We start from the raw sequence: 20834 nt of genomic DNA, 5'->3' as shown, positions 1-20834 counted from the left end.
TTACAAGCGAAAACGAAACAATCAAATATAATCTAATAATCTTTATGGGACTTGTGGGATTGCACTAACGTCCCCACATCCTGGAATAAAAATTATTATTATTATAAATTAAAGGTCCGTCTATACGCAGCGACTTGCATGCGCATTAATTTTGTGTAAAAGTTGGCATAAAAAACACGACACACCTTGCGGCGTCCATAAGAAAGCGACATGCATGCGCAAACAGTTTGCCCAAAAGTTTTGCAATCATTTGAAGTGTATGCAAGCTATTTGCGCATTATATAAATATTTGCTTACTTGGACAAATTAGAGCAAATTAACATTCGTGTAAGCCGTATACGCGGTATACGGTTTTGCCGTCATAACGTACATGCCACTTGTGCAAACTAGAGTTTGTGCAAGTAAGATTGAGAGTATAGACGGACCTTAAGAATGGGTAATCACTAGTTGAGAGCAATCATAGTCTTCCCTACTATTTTATTTTACTGTTGGTTTTTTAGAAAAATAACCTTTTCATTGGAGCACTTTCGGGGTAGTTTATTTTCTGATAAAAGAACTTTCATTCGAACATTTTTGGTTGTTCGTTGATTTTCAAAAGAAGAACTCTTCATTCTGGCATTTGGGGGTTCCGTCGTTAGAGGCTAGTCATCTGTTCGGCAGGAACCAGTCGTATCACCTCCACACGCGGCACGTGTTGTCCTTGGAGGCGGTCACCAGCGTGTCGCCCAGGTAGCTGAAAGCGCAGGAGAACACCTCTCCCCGGTGGCCGGATAGCACCTGCAATGGCACCTATTATTTTAACAGTTGGCAACATAGGAAAATATATCGGCCGTACGGCGACACCTCGTAATTTTATATTACCCATCTCGAAAATTGAATGGATTTGATGAAATTCAATAAGTTCAACAAAACGTACAAAAAAAATATACACATTTTCAAGCTAACCATCACAAAGTTTCTCGCAGGGGTAGGCAGGGAGGAAAGACCGTCACACAACCCTGGATCGGCTCTGGCTTTATTCATTCACAAATACTTCATTAGCATACATCATACTCTTTTGTTATTATGAGCAGTCCGCTCCGGGCGCTGAATTGCTAAGGCGCCGATAACACCTAAGGCCCGGTTCCCACTATGCCGGACCGGCAGATCTGCCGGAAACCGGACACCGGACAAGAGTGTTCACATTACACCGGAGCCGACAAGAATATCGGACAGTCAAGTACTCACCTCAGTTGAATTTGGACCTGTGCGCACAATGGACGACGAAATTGTTGTGTTGTGGTGGTATCTTAATAGAAGGCAAAATAAAAGAAAACATTGGGTGCATCCTATTTTACGGGAAAGATTTTCACTTGGAACATTTGAAACATTAATATGTGAACTTAGAAGTGACGAATCAAAGTTCTTCAATTATTTTCGAATGACAGCAACCACTTTTGACAATTTACTGGGACGACTTTCAATAGGAGTACGAGATACAAGTTTCAGAGAATGTATTTGCCCAGAACAAAGATTAGCCATATGTCTAAGGTAAGATAATTTTATGCACTAGTTATGAATGAATGAATGAATGTTTGCTATGTGTTTGTTTGATGAGTGTGAATATATATAATATGTGTGTGTAAGTGTATTTGATAATAATTATGGTAATTAAAAATGCAAATAACTTATTTAAGTATTTATTTGTACTCAAACTCAAAGCTTTATAAAAATTCTTCAAATTTAAAACCCTTCAAAATCTAAGTATTCTTGGGAGTCTTGGGAATTTCTGGAATGATTACTAGATGCTGTTGGCGAAGCTGGAAACGGATTGGAGGACGAAGGTGAAGTTGATGGTATAGGTGTTGTTGCCTGTTGATACGTAGAGTATCCAGAGTGGTGTTGATATTGCGTAGGTGTTGCATGTTGATTGACGCTTGTGTAGTATTGTCCGGTCATCTGATTAGAATCACGCCAATTCCTACTTTTAATTTTTTGCAACATTGTCAGGACGCTAGCTTGAAATTCTAAAGTCTCTTCGATATTTAAAGTGTTCAAGATTGGTATAATGCCTTTGAAAAAAGACAGATGATGGTTTTCCTTTTCTGGCTTTATTCTGGAGTCCAAAAACTTTAACATCTTGTCATTTACCTCTTTATTATCAATTTTTCTTTTATTTTTAATTAAAGGTGAACGAAACTCTGATTCCATGCTTACTTCAGTCTCGGTTCTTGCTTTTTTTGAAACTGACTCATGAGGTGGTCGAGGTTCGGAGACTTTTTTTTAAAACATTAATTGCTCGTGATATAAATAATTTCGTGTCTGTTTGGCCGAAGATCCAGATTTAGACTCATCTTTTTGTTTCTTTACTGTCGCCACGAATCACGTTTATTGTTCCATTTTGTTGAAACCAGTTTTCCTGAAATCATTAAAAAATATCATAATAGAATAGAATAGAATTTGTTTATTGGTAACGTTTAAAGTAATAATGTAGTAACAAAAGATTTTTTTTTTTTCAGATATTTAGCTTCAGGATGTTCATTCAAAGAAATACATTACTCATACAGAGTAGGCGTTTCGACAATAAGTAAAATAATAAAAGAAATGAGCCACGTCATTTGGGAAAATCTTAAGACAGATTTCCTTAAGCTGCCTGATACTGAGAGAGAATGGGAGGACATCGCTTCAGGATTCGAAAGAAAAGCCAACTTTCCTCACTGTGTTGGAGCAGTAGATGGCAAACATATTAGAATTTTGAAACCAGCCAAGAATGGTTCTATGTTCTTTAATTACAAGGAATATTATTCTTTTGTATTAATGGCAGTTGTTGATTCAGAGTACCGATTTATTTTTATTAGTGTGGGCTCATATGGCAAGGAATGCGATTCTACTATATTAAAGGATAGTACATTTTGGCAAAAGATCAATGATGGTACTTTAAATGTACCAAAGCCTAGACCGCTTCATGAAAACTTGCACGAGAAATTACCGTTTATACTAGTTGGCGATGAAGGCTTTGCTTTAACACCTAATCTCCTACGTCCGTATGGAGGTAGACATTTGAATACTGATAAAAAGATTTTTAACTATAGATTAAGTCGAGCAAGAAGGTATGTTGAGTGCGCTTTTGGTATTCTGGCAAATAAGTGGCGAATACTCCATCGAGCTATAGATCTGAACGTAGACACAGCAATTCAAGTAATTAAAGCTTGTACAGCCTTACATAATTTTGTTAGAGAAAAAGACGGTATAAATTTTGAAAATTACCAAAATATAGAACATAGACAAGAACAAGAAACGACACCTGTGAATCGAAATGGGTCGAGTCGAGGTGGCCCTAATTCCAACGCTATACGGACAGCATTTACTGATTATTTTGTTTCGGATATTGGTTCCGTTCAGTGGCAGGCAGCAGCTATAAAATAATATTTGTGAATACAACATTTTATCAATAAAGCATTAAAAAACTCACCGTATTGTTTTCTTTCTTTTTCTTCCAGTTCATCGAAGTCTGGTTTCAGTATTAAACATACTTCACGCCATGCTGCTAACTTTAAGTTTTTGTCTTTATAGACGTCTTCGGTCTTATCCCACAGAACAGGTCTCTCTTGGACAAGCGTAATTAAGGTGACACAATACCCTGATAACGGGGATTTGCCCCGACGCTCACATTTTAATTATTTCTGATGAGCTTATTACTAAAATGTTAAATGTTTCTAGAGGGATTCGAAGGGATGCAAGTTATTTATATTTAAGATTAATAAAAACAGGACCTTATCATTAAATATACTATATAAAAAGGTATGTACATTTTATTAATTGTAAAATGTTGTAAGATAAGCGGCAAGCACCAGATTTTATTTTTGTAGACGATGAATTAGTAACTTCCCGACGAATCCCTCTAGAAACATTAGAGATTTTATTAATGTATTCATAAGAATTAATTAAAATATAACACTCTGAAATTTCCAATTTCCATACCGCTAAAGGAAACACAGCCGTAAGTACTTTAATACTGTAACGCACGCAACTGTATTCGTGTGCAGGTGCTGAAGTACTTAGACCGTTCCAGCTCAGTGTCGGCCAGAGCTCAAGCCGGAAAGGTCGCCTGTGTTCCGGCCCGAATGTACGGTGATTTCTTTTACGTATTTATTTATTTAATTACTAACGATTACTTTTAAATCTATTAGTGAAATTTTCTGTTTTTTATAATTTAACTCCTTCCTCAAGTGAGTAAAGGTTTTTTTTATGTTTCACCAATATAAAAGAAAACATTATTTTTTTTCAATTGTTTATACTTAAAATGTGCACAGTGGTCATGTTTCAGATAAATTTGGACATTGTTAAAAAAATATGAAAACAGTTTATTTGGTAGAAGTTTTTTTAATTCTTAAGTTTCTTTATTTTAAAAGTTAAATATTACCTTAAATATTTTTTAGAATAAAAAGTTCCGCTGTTATGTGCGATTTTTATTTGTAATAGTCACACCTAAAAATGATTATCAAGTAAAACTTATTTCATATAAAAAGTATTTCAAATATAATAATTATAAACAATGTAGTTGTTTAAAATGTACAAGTTATTAGCTAAGTGCACAACCATTTTATTTTACAGGGCACTGCCTAGCACCTAGCGGTCAGTAGTAAAGCTAGGGCCTATTGTTAAAACAGGTGTTTTAATTACCATTGGCTTCTATGACAGTATTTGTTTGGATAGTTAGATTGTCAATGTGTGTTATTTTGATTAGGTTATAAAAAGCCTCGCAGAGTGGATTTTTTCACTTCTTCTCTCCAAAAAATAGTAACAGGCAGGAATTATGGTCAACTGACCACCTGTAAAAGTGTTTTGCCCGGGTCGGGAATAAATTTAAACTCGTAACATTAAATAAAGTACAAATGCAGTTTTGTGCAACCAAAACCATGCGTCTGTTATTCTGAAGACTCCATCAAGCCCCAAACTATTCTCAACAGTAGTTTCTTTTTACATATAAATTATATTATTTGGGTTTCAGTCACACCAATTTTTGGGCACAGAAAAATTGGAACTGATTGTGAAGAACTCAGACATGCCATAAATACCTAATATAATATTTTAACCAAAAATTGCTTTACTTTAAAATGCAAACAGATTTTTCAAGAATTAACTGGGTCTGCCCTAGTATAAGGTATTATACAAAGTGACCGGTATAAAATTTTGGAAATTCGAATTTTTTTTTCCATAAAACAAATACTCTACATCGAAAGTTTTTCTCCATCAGCGCCCTTGAGGTGATTTTTCACAAAAACGGCGCTCTACAAATTATCCAATTATTATTATTATTATTATTAGACAATTAGACATATGTTACCTATAAAGTACCTTAAGTCATTCGAATATTAAAAAGAGTTATTCATCTATTAAGTTTAGATTGTTAGATCATTTGTTGTAGATAGAATTGTACAATTATCTCCCCAAGTTACTGCACTTACTTATGTTGAAATGATTTTCAAATTTAAGGTAAAATTGAACCAATTTATAATAAATCTCTTGGCTAATATATACGTACGTTTCAGTTAAATATGGGAAAACAGAAGACAAAATGAGTTTTATCCCGAACAAAATGACGGCACCAAGGAAAATGCTTAACGGAATTGAGACGGTACTACATAAATAAACACTTAAAAGTAAATTTTTGGGCTAAATTTTCTACAGAACATAATTGTAAAATGACAGCTTAATTAATTTTATATATCTACAAATATGTAGGTATATACATGTATACGCACTCGATAAACTTCCAGCGATTCCTGAGCTTATTCAATTTGGAGTATAAGAAGTACATTCATTTTGGTTTCCGATGACATATTTTTTCCCCTTCAAAAGAAAAACAAAGCATTGGACGGTGAAGGTTTTTTGATATCGAAATACTGACATAAAATTTTACCCATTAAATCCCACCTATGTATTGTAAATTCCTCTCGTCCTACAATGAGTTCTGTAACTCATCGGGATAGCTCTAGCAAGAAATAAAATCTAAAATCTGAGATGTAAAAAAACTGTAATGTAGGAACTATTTTCTATGTCAAAGTTTTATTAGTAAAAATATTTTATTTTTCTATTTTTGTACTGTTTCTTATGTGAAACTTATAATTTTGATATCAAAATACCAATGTAAAATTGTACCTAATTACTCCTACCTATGTATTGTAAGTTCCTCCCATCCTACAGTGAGTTTTTTTAACTCATCGGGATTGTTCCATCAAGAAAAAAAATAATAACAATAAAGTATTTGTGATTTATGATTATTTGGGATGCCTTGCATACTGCAGATGATTATATACTGTATGTAGATACCACGATTTTCAAAACACCATGCAAATTATGCAATTCGTTAACTAATGCCAACAATAATGAAAATTATTATTATCATTTTAAATTTATAATTATAAAACTTGTCCGTGTGAAATCAAACTATGTCACACTGTGCGAAATTTTGACCAACGCGGGGCGTAAACGAAATGTTTTGGGCCATAGTATTACTCTAAGGGCTATAGCCGCGCCCACTAAAAACGCCCATAACTGATATTATTTTGACGTCTTATGTCCTCTTAAAGTTTCGGTTTGAATTTCCATGATACTCGTCTACTTTGGACAAAAATAGCACAACAAAGGGAGCACGAGCAGGGCGAACACGTCTACTTTCTTAAAAAAATGCGAGCATATGACGCGAGGGGAGCCCAGAGCGCGGGCGGGGCGAGCGGGGACAGCCGGATACCGGCACAAACTCGTTCACATTACTCCGGTCCGGTGGTTCTACCGGCACTTTCGCAGTGACAAAACGCTCGGTAAAAATGCCGGGCTCGGCAAAAATGCCGGACCCGGGATAATGTGAACAGCTACATATAAATTGTACAGCCACTAGCCCTTCCGGCAGTTTTACCGGCCTGGCAGATCTGCCGGTCCGGCATAGTGGGAACCAGGCCTAACAGTCCTAACATACCGCCCTTGAAATTTTTCACTAGCTGACTTTTCTTTACTTTCTATAAATATAATATGCATGTATTATGTACATAAACCTTCCGAAGGAAATTCTCGAAAGAAATTTAGTGAAAACCCCATCAAAATTCGTTACATAGTTTAAAAGAACTAAGCTTACAAACAGACGGACGCGGACTTTGTTTTATACTACAGGGTTTTCCAATAAGAGGTGTTATTTTGATATTCAAAGAAAAATGCCATTTTTTAATATAAATGATCGAATGTTTATTTCATTATAAAGAAAAAGGTATGCTGTTAATAGTGAAATAACATCAGTCAAATGACCACCACGACCACGCCTACAGGACCATATCCTTTTATGTTCTCGATAGCCTCACGAATTCCATCTTTGGGTTTTGAATCGACGCTGGGTTGTTGGCGTAGACCTTCTCTTTCACGTGGCTTCAAAGGAAGAAGTCGCAAGGTGTCAAATCACAAGATCTCGGTGGTCAATTGTGATCACCTCTTCGAGAGATAACACGGTCCGGAAACTTTTCCCGTAAAAGATCAATGGTTTCGTTGCTTGTGTGGCACGTAGCACCGTCTTGTTGAAAGTAAACGTTGTCCAGATCAATACCATCCAATTCCGGCCATAAAAAATCATTAATTCCTTAATTAATATTCAAAACAACAACTCTTATTGGAAATCCTTATATTTAAGAGATAAAAACGGCGCCACGCAACAGTACAAATCATCCTAATTTTATTGATTACAGTGATCACCTACCTAGACGTATATTGGTTTTCACAAGGGGTGCCAAAATTTTACTCGCGCCAGGCGCCTTTTGGCTCAGGGCCGGTCCTTCTCAAAGCGTTGAAATAAAAAATAAAAATCAATTTTTATTTAAACTTCTTTAATCTCTAAATACTGGTTTATGGATATGTAATACGAGTGAACTAAAGTTAAGAAGTTTTACATGAAATTAAGTTCAATAAATAGGTAACCATAGATACCTTCTTTACTGGCTTTTTTTAGTGCAAGATAGGTAAAACTCATGTACAGAAATAAGATTTTTTATGTTTGAGAATTTTATTTGTTCGTTATATTGCTTTCGCCGCAGTTAAAAAAGGCCAATTGTTTCATAGAATTTGTAAAATTCATCAAATTTCAGAGTCAATATCATGTTCTGTGAAAGTTTTATTCAAGTTCTGCGACGCAACCGGCCCTAAGTGATTTCATTCACCGGGCTCGATTCACCACGGGCGATCAAAAGTGATTCGTTGTGCGTCATCTACGAACGAAAACTTACCGATCATCTTGACGAAATTAGTCGAATGTTTCATTTGAAAGTATTCTTGAAAGTCGAAAGGTTGAAGAGACTGGTTCGACCCACTCGTTGTTCGAGTGGAATAACTATTAACGTTTGGCGTGTAAGAAGTACTATGTACCTTTGACGAGACACAAGAATAAGAACGCCGACCAACGTATGTACTTTCGACAGCGATTGCAATACATTTTTTAAAGATTTAAAATTATTCTAGTATTTTTTTCTATTACTGAAATTTTTTAATTGTAATAACCGATTCTAGATGTATTTTAATCTTCCGATTCCTGAACCCCAGAAAATCCAATGAAATTGATTATATTTTCAAGAAAGAATTTCGATACGTGAAACATTTTGACAAAATCAACCAAAAGTTTATAAAAATTATGCACACTTTCTTGCCCACAACAAGCTTTCTTATGTATCTCTTACATCAGATGTTTTCGAGAAGTGCCTAGGTAGGTACTTAATAAAAATGTAACACAATATCCTATTTACAGCAGTAGCAACTGGCAACACCCCTCGGCTTAATATTTCCCACCTGTATTAATCTAAAACGGGAAATGGAATAACACCCTAAGCAATATGCTACCATGGAAATGGCGGATGCCGAGGGATTGTGTCGAGATTGTGAATGGTATTTAAGCCCGGGGCTGTCAACAAAAGGGGGTACCTACACACCTTACACCGGTACCCACTTAGCTCTCCTCAGGTAAGGGTATTGAACTTTACAGTTGAATAATATTTCTTTGTGGGTGAGACATGACGTGAATAATATTATAGTAATAAAAGAACAGTAGACCTCATGTCCCAAATAAGTATATTACAAATATTCTCTTATTTAATAAATCTAAACGAAATTCTCCTCTGAAATCGTAAGTGGATATTTGTATTTGAGGTTATTCAATTGAAATATATATTTGGTTTATAAATTATATAAGGAATTATATAGTTTGTCCAAAGAAACGGACAACACGTTTCAAACTTTCTTCAAGCAGGTAGGGAAAAAATGCGAATAAGAATGTTCAAACAAACACGTCGATTTCATGTTTGAAAAAAGAATCTTCTCTGAACGATTAAAACGGCCACCATTTTGAAAACGAAACGGAACGTACAAACGAAATGCAAAACGGACGACTTAAAGCAGGACTTCGATACGTTCAGTCAAAAACATATTTTCTGATTCTATGGTTAGGTTAAGTTAGGTTATATAAGATTAGATTAGGTTAGAAAATTAATTATTATCAAAGAATTAATCCATTCTAAGACGTTAACCCAGTGAAGAAAAAGTGTATAGAACTCGGATCTAAATGGAAAACTGGGGTCGCTAATAGTCCCAGACAACCCCTAATAATTAAATAGATTACCTGTTCAAAAATATTTTGTACACATTTTTGAAAAGTTTATTTAATTTCACTCGAAGTAAGGCTTAATTGGCGGGCATACCAGACACGCCCACAACACACTTCTATCGATGCGTCTCTTTAGACACAACATACAAGTATATGATGTGACGATGTGGGTAGTTAATTAATTAATTAATCATTTGGTAATAGTACTTTTTCCATTCATTCGCTATACGGCACACTTTCTAATCGTTGATGACATTGGAAATACCAAGTTGACAGCAACCGGTTGATTGCATGTCACACGATTATGGATAAATGAATAACGATATGGAAGTGGTTTACATATTAATTTTGCAAATTCTTAACTAACAAATAATTAAATATTTAATTAGCAGTCACAAAACGAAGAAACCCAAGCTAACATAAAAGTAATGTTTCGAAGTTGTTCCTCGTTTATGTAGGTATCTACACCTATATTATTTTTTTACTAACCCCTTGGGTAATTTTGAGAGATACTCTTCACAGACAACAAACAACCGTAAAGTCTTTTGGGAGATATATCTCCCAGCCTGACAAGGTCTCATTAAAGTTATGAGAATAATACACTGGATGTCCGGGGGTAAAGTGCCTAAACTTTGGGGTTGATGGAGGAAAAAAAAAAAGACAATTTTTTTTTTCGAAATTCCGTGATTATTTTCTCATGCAAAAATATTTTTCAATCTGCAAAAATATTGAAAAATATTTTTGTGTGAGAAAAAACAATTCAATTTCCTGAAAACTACCTTAAAACGTTGAAATATCGAAAAAGTTTTTTTTTACTGGTACTATAATGTAGAATCGCCTCTCGAAGTGTGTGCATTTTACCCCCGGACACCATGTATAAAGTGAGAAATATGATTTAAGCAGTGTCAGAAAGAGAGATTACCGTGCTTTCAGTTTGCATTAAAAAAATTCATAAACCATAAACTCTCCCAAAATTTTGAAATAATTCAACGAAGCGGAAATTAAAAAATGTTTGTCAACTTCTGCAAACTTTTAAATAATTATTTTTATTTTAAGCAAATACAAAAAAAGTGAAATATTTTATATTGTGGGAAATCTTTTGACAAACTGAACTTTGCAGTTAGTTGGGTCGCTATCGTAGATACCAAAGATTTGATTGTACAAAAGATTCATAATTGAAATTGCTTTGCATCAAATAGCTTTAAGGCGAAGCTCAATGCTAAATCACTATTTTGATTAATTTTAAAACGAATTGGTTTACATCGTGAATAGCAAAAAAATTGCTTTAGATAAATTGAAGATTTTCCTATTGTTTCGCTTAATTCGATACAAAAAAAATACATTAGTCAATAAAAAATATAAATGTAAGCTACTATTTTTTTTCAATAGAAATGTATGAACGCGTAAAGGAAACAACTTTTAAAAAATACAGTATTATAGCTAAGATTATCTGTGACAGTTTCAGTTGATCAACTTTTTTCTTTTCTTTAAAATTATTTACAAAATAAATAAAAAACAGTTTTGTGCTTGAAATCGAACGTTTCTAGACTCCGTCTGTCAAGCGATTTTAATACTATTACCTACAATATAAGGTATACCAAGAATATACACATTTTTGGCTTGTAGCTTCCTCTTCAATCAGATGTGCATTCCCCGGTACATAACCACTTTCATCTTTCCCGTCCCTTACCCCAACTCTCACAACCTAGCCATAGTCTCACTTACTGCCAGAAGTAATTGAGTGACATTTTAAACTGAGTTAAAAGTCACTATCTACCTATTTTTTTCATGTTTATACAGTAAATATTACCATTCTTTTTTACATGATATTATTCATCAAGTCACTAAGTGCGGTTTTAATAACTTCTTATTATATGGATAAAACAAAAAGTTCCCACATAAAAACAGTTGTATAAGTACATTTTTAAAAATCGACTCATTATTTTAGTTAAGTCAAGATCAACATTTTGTTAGACTTCTGGCAGTAAGGAGATATGTGGTATTCACAAAACATAATAATAAAAAAGTACCTACCTTATTTGGCCGACTGCAAAGTTAAAATGTCAAGCTTGCTTACCTACCAGATCAATTTGAAAAAGGTTTAACATTTTATTTTTCGATTGAATTTCACCAATGAACTTACCTGGGTACAATTTCCCGATTCGCAATTCCATAACCTGGCGGTGGTGTCCGCCGAAGCCGTCAGTAATGTGTTTCCTCCAGGGCTAAAACAAACCTGAAAAGGGTGAACCCTTGATTATCCGAAGGTCACATTATTAAAGGTAGGTATTTTGGGAGAAAACTAATCTAAAAAAGGGACACGCGATTGCAAAGCCACGCAATGTAATTATTGAGAAGGTTTACTCCGTTTTGTAAAATTTCACTGAAAATCATTAATTTCTAATTTCTAATTTCTACCTGCTCTATTTTTTTTATGTCAGTACCTCACGAAAGTCCCAAATTATCTTTCAAACTTTTTTTACCTTTTTTACTTTTTTTTAGGCCCAGAGGAAAATAATTTCTTTCAGCGCCTATGTCATATTTTGGGATACCATGAAGGGTCTTTTTTAGGGAAAGGAAGGAGAGGAAGTTCTCGGAAGGTATTAGGGTTCGGTAGGAATCTAGGGATCACAAAATAATATAAACATATCCCTCTCGCTGCGGCGCAATGCGATGGGTCGAGAGACTAGTTAAAGAGGTCAAAGGGTCTCTCCAAAACAGCCTCTCCTGATCTGGCACGCCACGCATCTGGCGGGCAGGCGCATCCTGAACACACCTCACCCGATGAGACACTATATGTATGTTTGACATCCCAATTTTTGCGAATGCTGTGAGCTGAAGGAAGTGGGGAAGGGAATTAAATGGGGAAGAGGGTCGTTGCGAAGTACCTGGCTATTCAGATATGTTCACCAAACACGGCTAAATCGATTTATAGCAATGTTTGGATTCTGAGTTGATGTCTTTCGCAAGGGCGATACTGAGAATATCTAACATGCAGGCCCACCCCCTTTACTTGTATGTACAGTAGCGATGCCGCTGATTGCATAGATAAGTTGAGGTAGCCGTTCGAACTCGTGGCCTGCATGTTGCTAGGTCAACGTTCCGACCAATGCAATGGTATCAGGATCATTGTCATAAAGTTATGGCAAATATTCGGCAGTCGTCATGGTGGTTGAGTTCGGTATTGTAATTATCGTCGGTCATTGGTTATTGACACAATGATTGTAATGACAGAAATACAAAATTGAATTACGCCGCGGAAAGATTATATCTGCGAAATATTTAATATTGCGGAATGACGGCAGGTGAGTTAAAAAAATAGCCATCGGTCATCAGTCGAGCGAGTGGGTACTTAATGTATTGTTATATCAGTAAGTACCTACTTTTCCCAACGTTACAACATAAGGTTTTAAAAATCATGATAGCTAAGTAACTAACCTGCACGCCGTTTCTCCCCAGTGGTAGGCAGAGAGGACGGACCGCCAAACAACTCGGTCTTGGCACACACTTCTTGCCTCATTCTATACTATATAAAAGTGCGTTAACTACGAACTACATGATGGTAGAAGTAAAAAATATAAATAACTTTTTCGAAATTCCAATGTTTATTTTCCTTCAAAAATATTATATTTTGTTCACTTGTTCTTTTATGTAGAGTCATCCCTCTGAAGTTAGAGCACATACCGCCGAACGGCCTGTATTTTTTTTAAATAGAACCCGAGAATAGGTACTGAAAATGAGTTATCAATTTAAATTGTGAGGGTTCGTGATCGTAGAAATAAATCAAATAATAAAGATTAGCAATTAGATTAAAAGTTTAATTCCATGGAAAATGGGTGGAAGCTTTAAAGTTTGTTTTTATGACTCTGATCATTGTAGTAAAAATGGGTAATTTTAATATTTTCATTCGTCATCATTGATTTGTATAACTGCACATTCAGAAACGGTTCCAACTGAAATAAAAATGACCATGTTGCTTTGGTGAGAAATCGAAAATGGCACATTTTAAATAGTTACTGAAAATTTATTCGTCAACTAAAAACTAAGGTAAAAAAAATCGAGAATAAATAACACAGTATACTTTATCGTATGCATAGTGCTTATGACAGCTTATGAGCAGGATGGTGAAATACCCCATGAAAATACCCTACTGTTTACAATTTCACAAACAACGTGCGCTAGCTAAAGCGAAGAATTCACCAAGGGATTTGCTCAATGAGACGATCTGCCGACGGCAATACACATGCGGATATCTGGACATTCGAGTGGCGAGAACTAATTTCCCTAGATCTGGGGAAAAAATATTTTTTTACGTAAAGTTTCTCGTCTGCCGGCGATTTAATTCAAATTGGGTTATGGGACGTCTGGTGACATCTGTTGTAAAATATTCGAATTACGTTACATGAATCATTTTTTATTTGGTTTGGGTCTCTACTTATTTGTCCAAAATCAAGTAGACAACCAATTTTAGTGCTTTAAATTGCCTAATAATCATCAGGTATTTGTACACATTTTTACCTTGGAAACCTCTTCAGCATGGCCTACCATTATTTTCAACTCTCTGAAATCTGTTTTGACATCAAATATTCTAGCAGAACAGTCTAATGATCCAGTAGCTAATCGTTTTCCACAGTAGTCAAAGCTTACATCCAATACCTGAAAGTTAAGTAAAATTTACTCCCTAAATAATAATATTTGCTTGGTTTAATTGCATTTCAAGTACAAGAGATTCCAGTACCTACCTCATCGGTGTGACTAGATATTGTAGCTAAACATCTACGAGTCCTCACATCCCAAACACGGGCAGTATTATCGAATGAGCTACTCGCTACAAGGTGGCAGGACCAGTCATAAAGGCAATTCGATATTTCTGCATCATGTCCTACTAAAACTGCAACTCTCCTAAAAAAAGAAAATATGAATATATAGTTATAAAAAATGATAACATTTTACAATTTAATACATAAATGCTAATATCATCAACGCAGCAACTCATGGCTGCCTCTAAGATACATTGTCCAGTCACTATCTTAAATCCTTGTTGTATGTCTTTTCGAGCGGAGCCGTTCAATTTTACTAAATCTTTAAATGTTTAATGTACTTAGTCTATTATTTAGATATTTTAATAATAAATGTATTTAACACAAACTAACCCTCCTTCTCTTAGATCCCAAATAGAGATTGTATGATCGAAGGACCCAGTAATTAGCTCTTGGGATGTTGTACTATTGAAATCCAAAGCTATAACCTCAGCTGTATGTGCAATCAATGGAATCACCTCTTGTCCTGTAATAGAAAAAAAAACAAATAAATTAAAATATTTATGTAATTATCTAGTCTCAGACCATATAACGTAGAATCATAATATACTTACCAGTTGTGCCGTCAAACACTCTAGAGGTATGGTCCATAGAAGCTGTGGCAATGAAGTCACCATCAGGACAAAACTGAGCACAAACAACTTCAGCTTGATGTCCATACAACGTGAAGACACATTCCCCCGTTGAAGGGTCCCATAGCTTTGCTGTTTTATCGAAGGATCCCGTTATTACTCTGTTGCTTGATTGACGGAAAAATATTATCAGAATAAAAATTTGTAGGCAGTTTTAATAATTGGATTTATACAACGCAGAAGAAAACGAATGTTTTACAATTATTAAACATTATTAGAATACTGCTTGAATCAATTTTTTATCTGTTAAGAATATTAGAACATTGCAGAGAAAACAGCATATTTTATAATCTATGCATTTAAAGTACAAAAACTCAATTCTCTCAAGAAAGGCAAACAGATACAATATTGAGGTGAATCACCGATACAATATTGTATTTGTATGCCATTCTTGAAAGAATTGAGTTTTTATACGGATATAACTATTTATTCATATTCATATTGTATCTATGTATGGGTGCAAATAAATAATTCGTCTCGATATTTTAAAGCATAACTTGCAAAAGCCATTTTTGAATGCATTGATTATAACGTACGTTACATTTAAACTTAAGGTTAAAGGCTACGCTCGTTATATTCCACGTGTTCATGGATGTAGTTAATTAACTCATTTTATTAAAATATGCTTTTTGCGAGGTTTTGCTTTACAATATTAAGATAAATAATTTATTTTGCGCCCGTACACACTCAATATGAATATGAACAAACAGTTTTGTCCGTAAAAAAACTCGATTCTCTCAAGAAAGGCATACAAATACAATATTGGATTGAATCATTGGTACAATACTGTTATTTGTATGCCTTTCTTGAAAGAATTGAGTTTTTAAACGAACAAAACCAATTATTCATATTCATATTATGTATGTACGGGCGCAAACAAATAATTTATTTAATATTGTAAAGCATAACTTTCAAACAGCGTATTTTAATAAAATTAATTAAATTAACACCATCTATGAACACATACACGATTATAACCAACGTGTTGTACTTTAAAAAAAGCTGTTGGTACAAGTAAAATGAATTTTTAAATTGTTACCAAATAGGATAATTGTATCCAACTGAATAAACAACATTATTATGGCCAGTCAGTGTGTGCTCATCTTCACCTGTGTCCACATTCCAAATTTTACATGTGCGATCATAGCTTCCGGAAAGACATCTAAAAGACATTTGATATTGTTAACTTGTTTTCCAAAATCTAATCCACATAATAAAGGTTACTGTTATCCAGTAAAGATTTAATAAAATCCACATGAGGTTGAAGAGTGAATCTATAAAGGGCTTAAAGGATTGTGACCAGGGAGGTTCCAACAGGTTCTCTCCTGGCCATCCAACCATAGCTGGTAGAATATTCCCTTTACTTCGAATAACAAGTTGCTTCACTTTCCCGAAAACCTTCAACTGACATTAAAAATATCCCATTGTGGAGTCCCTCCCTTAACCTGCGTCACAGCGAGTAGCGTATTATGTGAAGCCAGCAGAGCTACCGTGAGGGTCACAAGTGTTAAAAGAATTCCAAGTTGTCATATAAATAATTATGATTATTTTCCTCAAATAATGCTTATAATGATTGCTTATTATAATATGTTAAGCCGGAGATAGTAAGATCAATAAAAGTATATTATTTTATATTGATTTTGGTAGGATTCCAAAAGAATGCAAGAAAACAAAAAAAATAACTAACTCATACAGAGACATGTTATCAATAAAATACACTCACTGCTTTCCCTGCTTATGAAATGCAACATTAGTTAGAGGAAGGAGGTGTGTTTGTAAGGTTTTATAAATATAAAATCTTTTTCCCGCCCCCGCATCTTTTTCCAGATTTTTTCTCAGTGTCTCAAGACATTTTCTTAACAGAACAATTACATTTGGAGTGATCAGTTGTTCTTTTTCCAATAAATCGTCAGCAACAACATCAATGTTAGATCTGAAAATAAATAATGTTACTTCGGTAAACGACTGACAACAATCAGACGGTCTTAGATTTATTTTAAATGTGTGGGGATTTCAATTCAATAAATAATTTGTTTTGAGGGTTGTTGTGCTGCAACAAAACTTCAACCGCTAATATTACTTGATTTCCAAAAAAAGTTATTCACCTCCATTATGGTCCGTCAACAAATAACTTAATTCTCATCAATTTTATACTCACGAGGGCAATAAATCCAACAAATCTATTGTTTTCATCTTTTTTATACCTGCTTGGAAATATTCTAGAATAATTCCTGGTGGATAATATCTAAGGTGGAATTTACTAAGCTTCATACCGCGAATATCATTCCAATTACACAACAACTACTATGAAGTCTTCACAAATTTATTATTCATTATATTCGTGTTATTTATGTGAATAAAGTAACCTTTGAGAGAAACATAGTGCGACATGAAAAATAAAAACAATATATTATTATCAATCAGTGACGTAAACATGATAGCGTGGAAAACGTGGAAAGTTAGATCAATGAATTTTCAGATGCTGACATGACAACGATTATTGTTTGTCAAATATTTTGTAAAAATTAGTAAAAATAACCAAAATGAATAAGTAAATACCTAATGTAATCCACACCACGACAGAATCTTAATCTCTTACAATAATTATTTGTCTATGTTAGAAATTAGACATATCGATCCGAAATGTGACCGCGCTATTATGAAAAAATATGTAAATGTCATTTTAAATGAAACAAAACCGATTATAAACGTTATTTTCACCGTTCACATCAGCGGCCTCTTGGTCTAGGGGTATGATTCCTGCTTTGGGTGCAGGAGGTCCCGGGTTCAAATCCCGGAGGGGCCCTATTTTTGCTTTTTTTTTGTAAGTACATTATTATAATAATATTTTCTAGACTACATCAATAAAAAAATTTGTGCTTTTAAACAATATTTTTTTTACAATAAATTATTATGGAATAGCACTGATAACAATTTTTCATAAATATCGGTATAGTAACGATCTGTCAATTATTCAAAGCTGTTACTTTTTTCAATAGATGGCGGTAGTTTCCTTTTTGTATCGTTTGCAGTTCGTACCTGACTTCACTTTGCTTCACCACAAAACAGCTGTCCGTCAGTCGTATTATTGCAACCTCGAAGGTGCTTCGTTACGTTTCGTGTCATTGTAATAACGGTAAATAATGTTCAATGATATTCTAAGCATATTCCGTGTACATCTGTGAATTGTTTTGAGTGAGCATTCGTAATTATACCGAATTTTACCCAGTGAGCGTGTTGTGCTGTTGGTGTTTGTCGTTAGATTTGTGCACAAAGAATTGGATTTAATCCGAAACAAAGAGGGATAAAATTTGTGATCTCGTGCAATTGGAAGACGTTGACCCTGCTGCTTGTTTCGTGAGTATAATATATTATTATTTTGATTATTTATTGCACTTTTACGTCAAATTTTTTTTTGCCAAACAAATGTTGCAAATGTTCCTACCTTCCTTACCTAATGTTATTGGTTAATCGATTTGTTTACCTTGTGAAATGTTAACCGTATCAGATGTTTTAACGGAAGCCAGATAATAAAATATGTACCTCCCTTACAGTTTTATTTTATTTATACCTTATGATTATATCCGATAAAATATTTCATGCGAGTCTCGTGGAAGTAATGTTATTCGAGCAAAATATATTTTGACAACAGAAACATCGAGGAGGCAAAAACGACAAAAAGCGCACACAGGAATGTGTGTAAGTTAATCGGAAACCAGTTTTATTTATTATTAGCATTATTAGGTATTGTATTGTTAAAATTTTGAAGTTATAATATTATTGTTGTATATCCTTACCTGATATACAATAGGCTGGTTTCATCAAATAGTAACCATAATTGCAAATAAATGTCACTACCTTAATTTAATCCACCTTTCTACTAGTTAGAGCTTAAAAATTCAAACTCTTCGTTACTTACATTAGTTTGGGTTTCTTTTTTATTTCCATTTTTGTTTAGATTCCATGATATTTTATTGAGTAGTAAAAGTATATTGATTTTTTTCTAATTTTAAGTCCATTACCAAAGTGGTCATGCATTTCTATACTTTTCATTCGACGAAATAAAAGCTTTAATGTCAATTATAATAATTATAAATATATTTTTCCTGCATCGCACAGGAAATCCTGAGAAAAATGATTTCCCTCGGAGCCTATGTCATCTTCGGGGTTTTTTTAGGAAAAGCAGTGAACATTGCATGAGTATGGCTAATCACTTCACAGCCGGGTCATAAAAACGACCCCTTCCATGTACAATGTAAACCGTATACAAATGTTGGGCAAACTCATGGCCATACCTGTAAACATTGACATTTTAAAATTCATCTGTTAATATTCAGAAAATGGGGACATGGTAAATACGCACTTTAAATACAAAAAAAAACACTTTGCATCAGTTAGATAATAATGAGAAGTAAGTATTCCTGTTTCTGGAAGTGGAAAATAATGCATTTTAGCGTTATTTCATTGCATAAACCCGTCAGGGCGTTTATAATAAATAAATAAATAGTCGCAAATGAAAAAAAAAATGTTTTTCACTTTTCGGCCATCATTACTGATGTTAAAGTGTTTTCATCTCTTACGAGTATTTAACTCGAAATCTCTGATCCAAAATATGTTTTTAAAATACCAACTTAAAAACTATTTTAAAATTAGGACAAATTGTTCGTTTTGTTCAAACGAAATTACTATTATATTGTGTTATTTTTCCATTTCCGGAAACTTAATAGTTACTTCACATTATTATCGAACTGATATAAAGTGTTTTTCAAATCAAATGTACGTATGAAACGTGGCACTATTTTATTTATATTATTTACCAAATAAGCGTGGCATTAATAATTTATTTACATTAAAATCTTTAATGTTGATTCAAATTTTGATTTGATAACATACCAAAGATGTTTACATATTAACTTCAATGGCGATAATAAAGTCAAAATATTATTTAAATGTTATAAACAACTTCCATTTAGTTAATATCTACTGACAAGATACCTACGCAGTATTTCACGATGATAAATGTTTGTACATAACTTTTTATCAAATAATTATTAAATGCTAAAGTGTTTTATTACGTTTTCATAGTTACGTACTTTTCCCACATTAAATTACGTTAGTGTTTAATTATAAACATTATTTTTTTAAGTGTACTTATGTCAAAGAAGCCATTTTTTCAACGTTTAATCAGAATAAAACTATAAGAGGCAAACGCGCACTTCATGCAATTTTGTTTTAAAATAAAAATAAATAATTTAAAAAAATTGAGTTATGCCATTTTTCCTGTCCGTCGTCAATCTGTCAAATTCGGTAGTCAAACATAACGTCTCACTTTAATCGACTGTACGAGTATAATAACAATAATAATCACAATTATTCATTTTGGTTGTGTGTCTGTCTGTAACTCTGGTTCAATGAATTCTTGTTTTTTGCTTCGAATTTGGGTGTCTTCTTTAAAATTGGAAATGATTCAGACAAGTTCAGCGATAAAGTAGGTACCTACCTGTAATCTAATTTATATTAATTATTATAATTCTATATTTGAAATCGTGCATTTATTTTGTTTAAATATTTGACAGATTTTTATTTGACTTGGTTGATTTAGCATCCTCTATAAAAGATCCAGTAGGCTTCTGTCCAAGATTGGTCTATGCCACGCGCTTCAGAGTTTCTTCTTCTCTGTGAGGAATTTTCCGAATAACTCTTTTCAGGATCGAAAAGAGATATCCCCGATGCTCTGAATCCGGCTGCCAAATTTCCGGGTGTCTTAGG

The 20834-nt window shown here is 33.9% G+C and overlaps 2 protein-coding genes and 1 non-coding gene across 4 annotated transcripts in view; 2 read left to right on the top strand and 1 right to left on the bottom strand.

Moving 5' to 3' along the window:
- Positions 1-261: 261 nt before the first annotated feature.
- On the bottom strand, positions 262-16509 carry LOC149425071 (uncharacterized). Its single transcript, XM_089650944.1, has 7 exons — positions 16105-16509; positions 14988-15172; positions 14767-14899; positions 14356-14515; positions 14132-14269; positions 11757-11849; positions 262-777 (listed from the first exon to the last, which is right to left on the bottom strand). The coding sequence occupies exons 1-7, from the start codon at positions 16236-16238 to the stop codon at positions 673-675; spliced, it is 948 nt and encodes a 315-aa protein (XP_089507070.1). The 5' UTR covers positions 16239-16509; the 3' UTR covers positions 262-672.
- Positions 16510-17799: 1290 nt separating this feature from the next.
- On the top strand, positions 17800-17871 carry TRNAP-UGG (transfer RNA proline (anticodon UGG)). The gene has a single exon. It is a non-coding gene; the product is annotated as a tRNA-Pro (tRNA).
- A 263-nt stretch (positions 17872-18134) lies between these two features.
- Oatp30B (Organic anion transporting polypeptide 30B) overlaps positions 18135-20834 on the top strand; it is a 179923-nt gene continuing 177223 nt past the window's right edge. For both annotated transcript variants that reach the window (XM_089648874.1, XM_089648866.1), the window contains exon 1: positions 18135-18422. The gene's annotated coding sequence lies outside the window, so the exon portion shown is untranslated. The remainder of the gene's footprint in view (positions 18423-20834) is intronic.

This window comes from Hesperophylax consimilis, chromosome 3 (assembly GCF_061612785.1).
Source record: "Hesperophylax consimilis isolate HC1 chromosome 3, BYU_Hcon_1.0, whole genome shotgun sequence".
Classification (NCBI taxonomy): domain Eukaryota; kingdom Metazoa; phylum Arthropoda; class Insecta; order Trichoptera; family Limnephilidae; genus Hesperophylax; species Hesperophylax consimilis.
The sequence above is the reverse complement of the archived record's forward strand: the minus strand, read 5'-3'. Positions and strand labels throughout refer to the sequence as shown.

Excerpts from the sequence above, each read along its gene's own strand:
- LOC149425071 (XM_089650944.1), bottom strand. The coding sequence starts at position 16,238 with ATGTCTTTTAGATGTCTTTCCGGAAGCTATGATCGCACATGTAAAATT. Across the intron at positions 14,900-14,987 it reads AGTGTTTGACGGCACAACTG|GACAAGAGGTGATTCCATTG; the intron begins GTAAGTATATTA and ends TTTCTATTACAG. Across the intron at positions 11,850-14,131 it reads ATGCTGAAGAGGTTTCCAAG|GTTTGTTTTAGCCCTGGAGG; the intron begins GTAAAAATGTGT and ends CACCCTTTTCAG.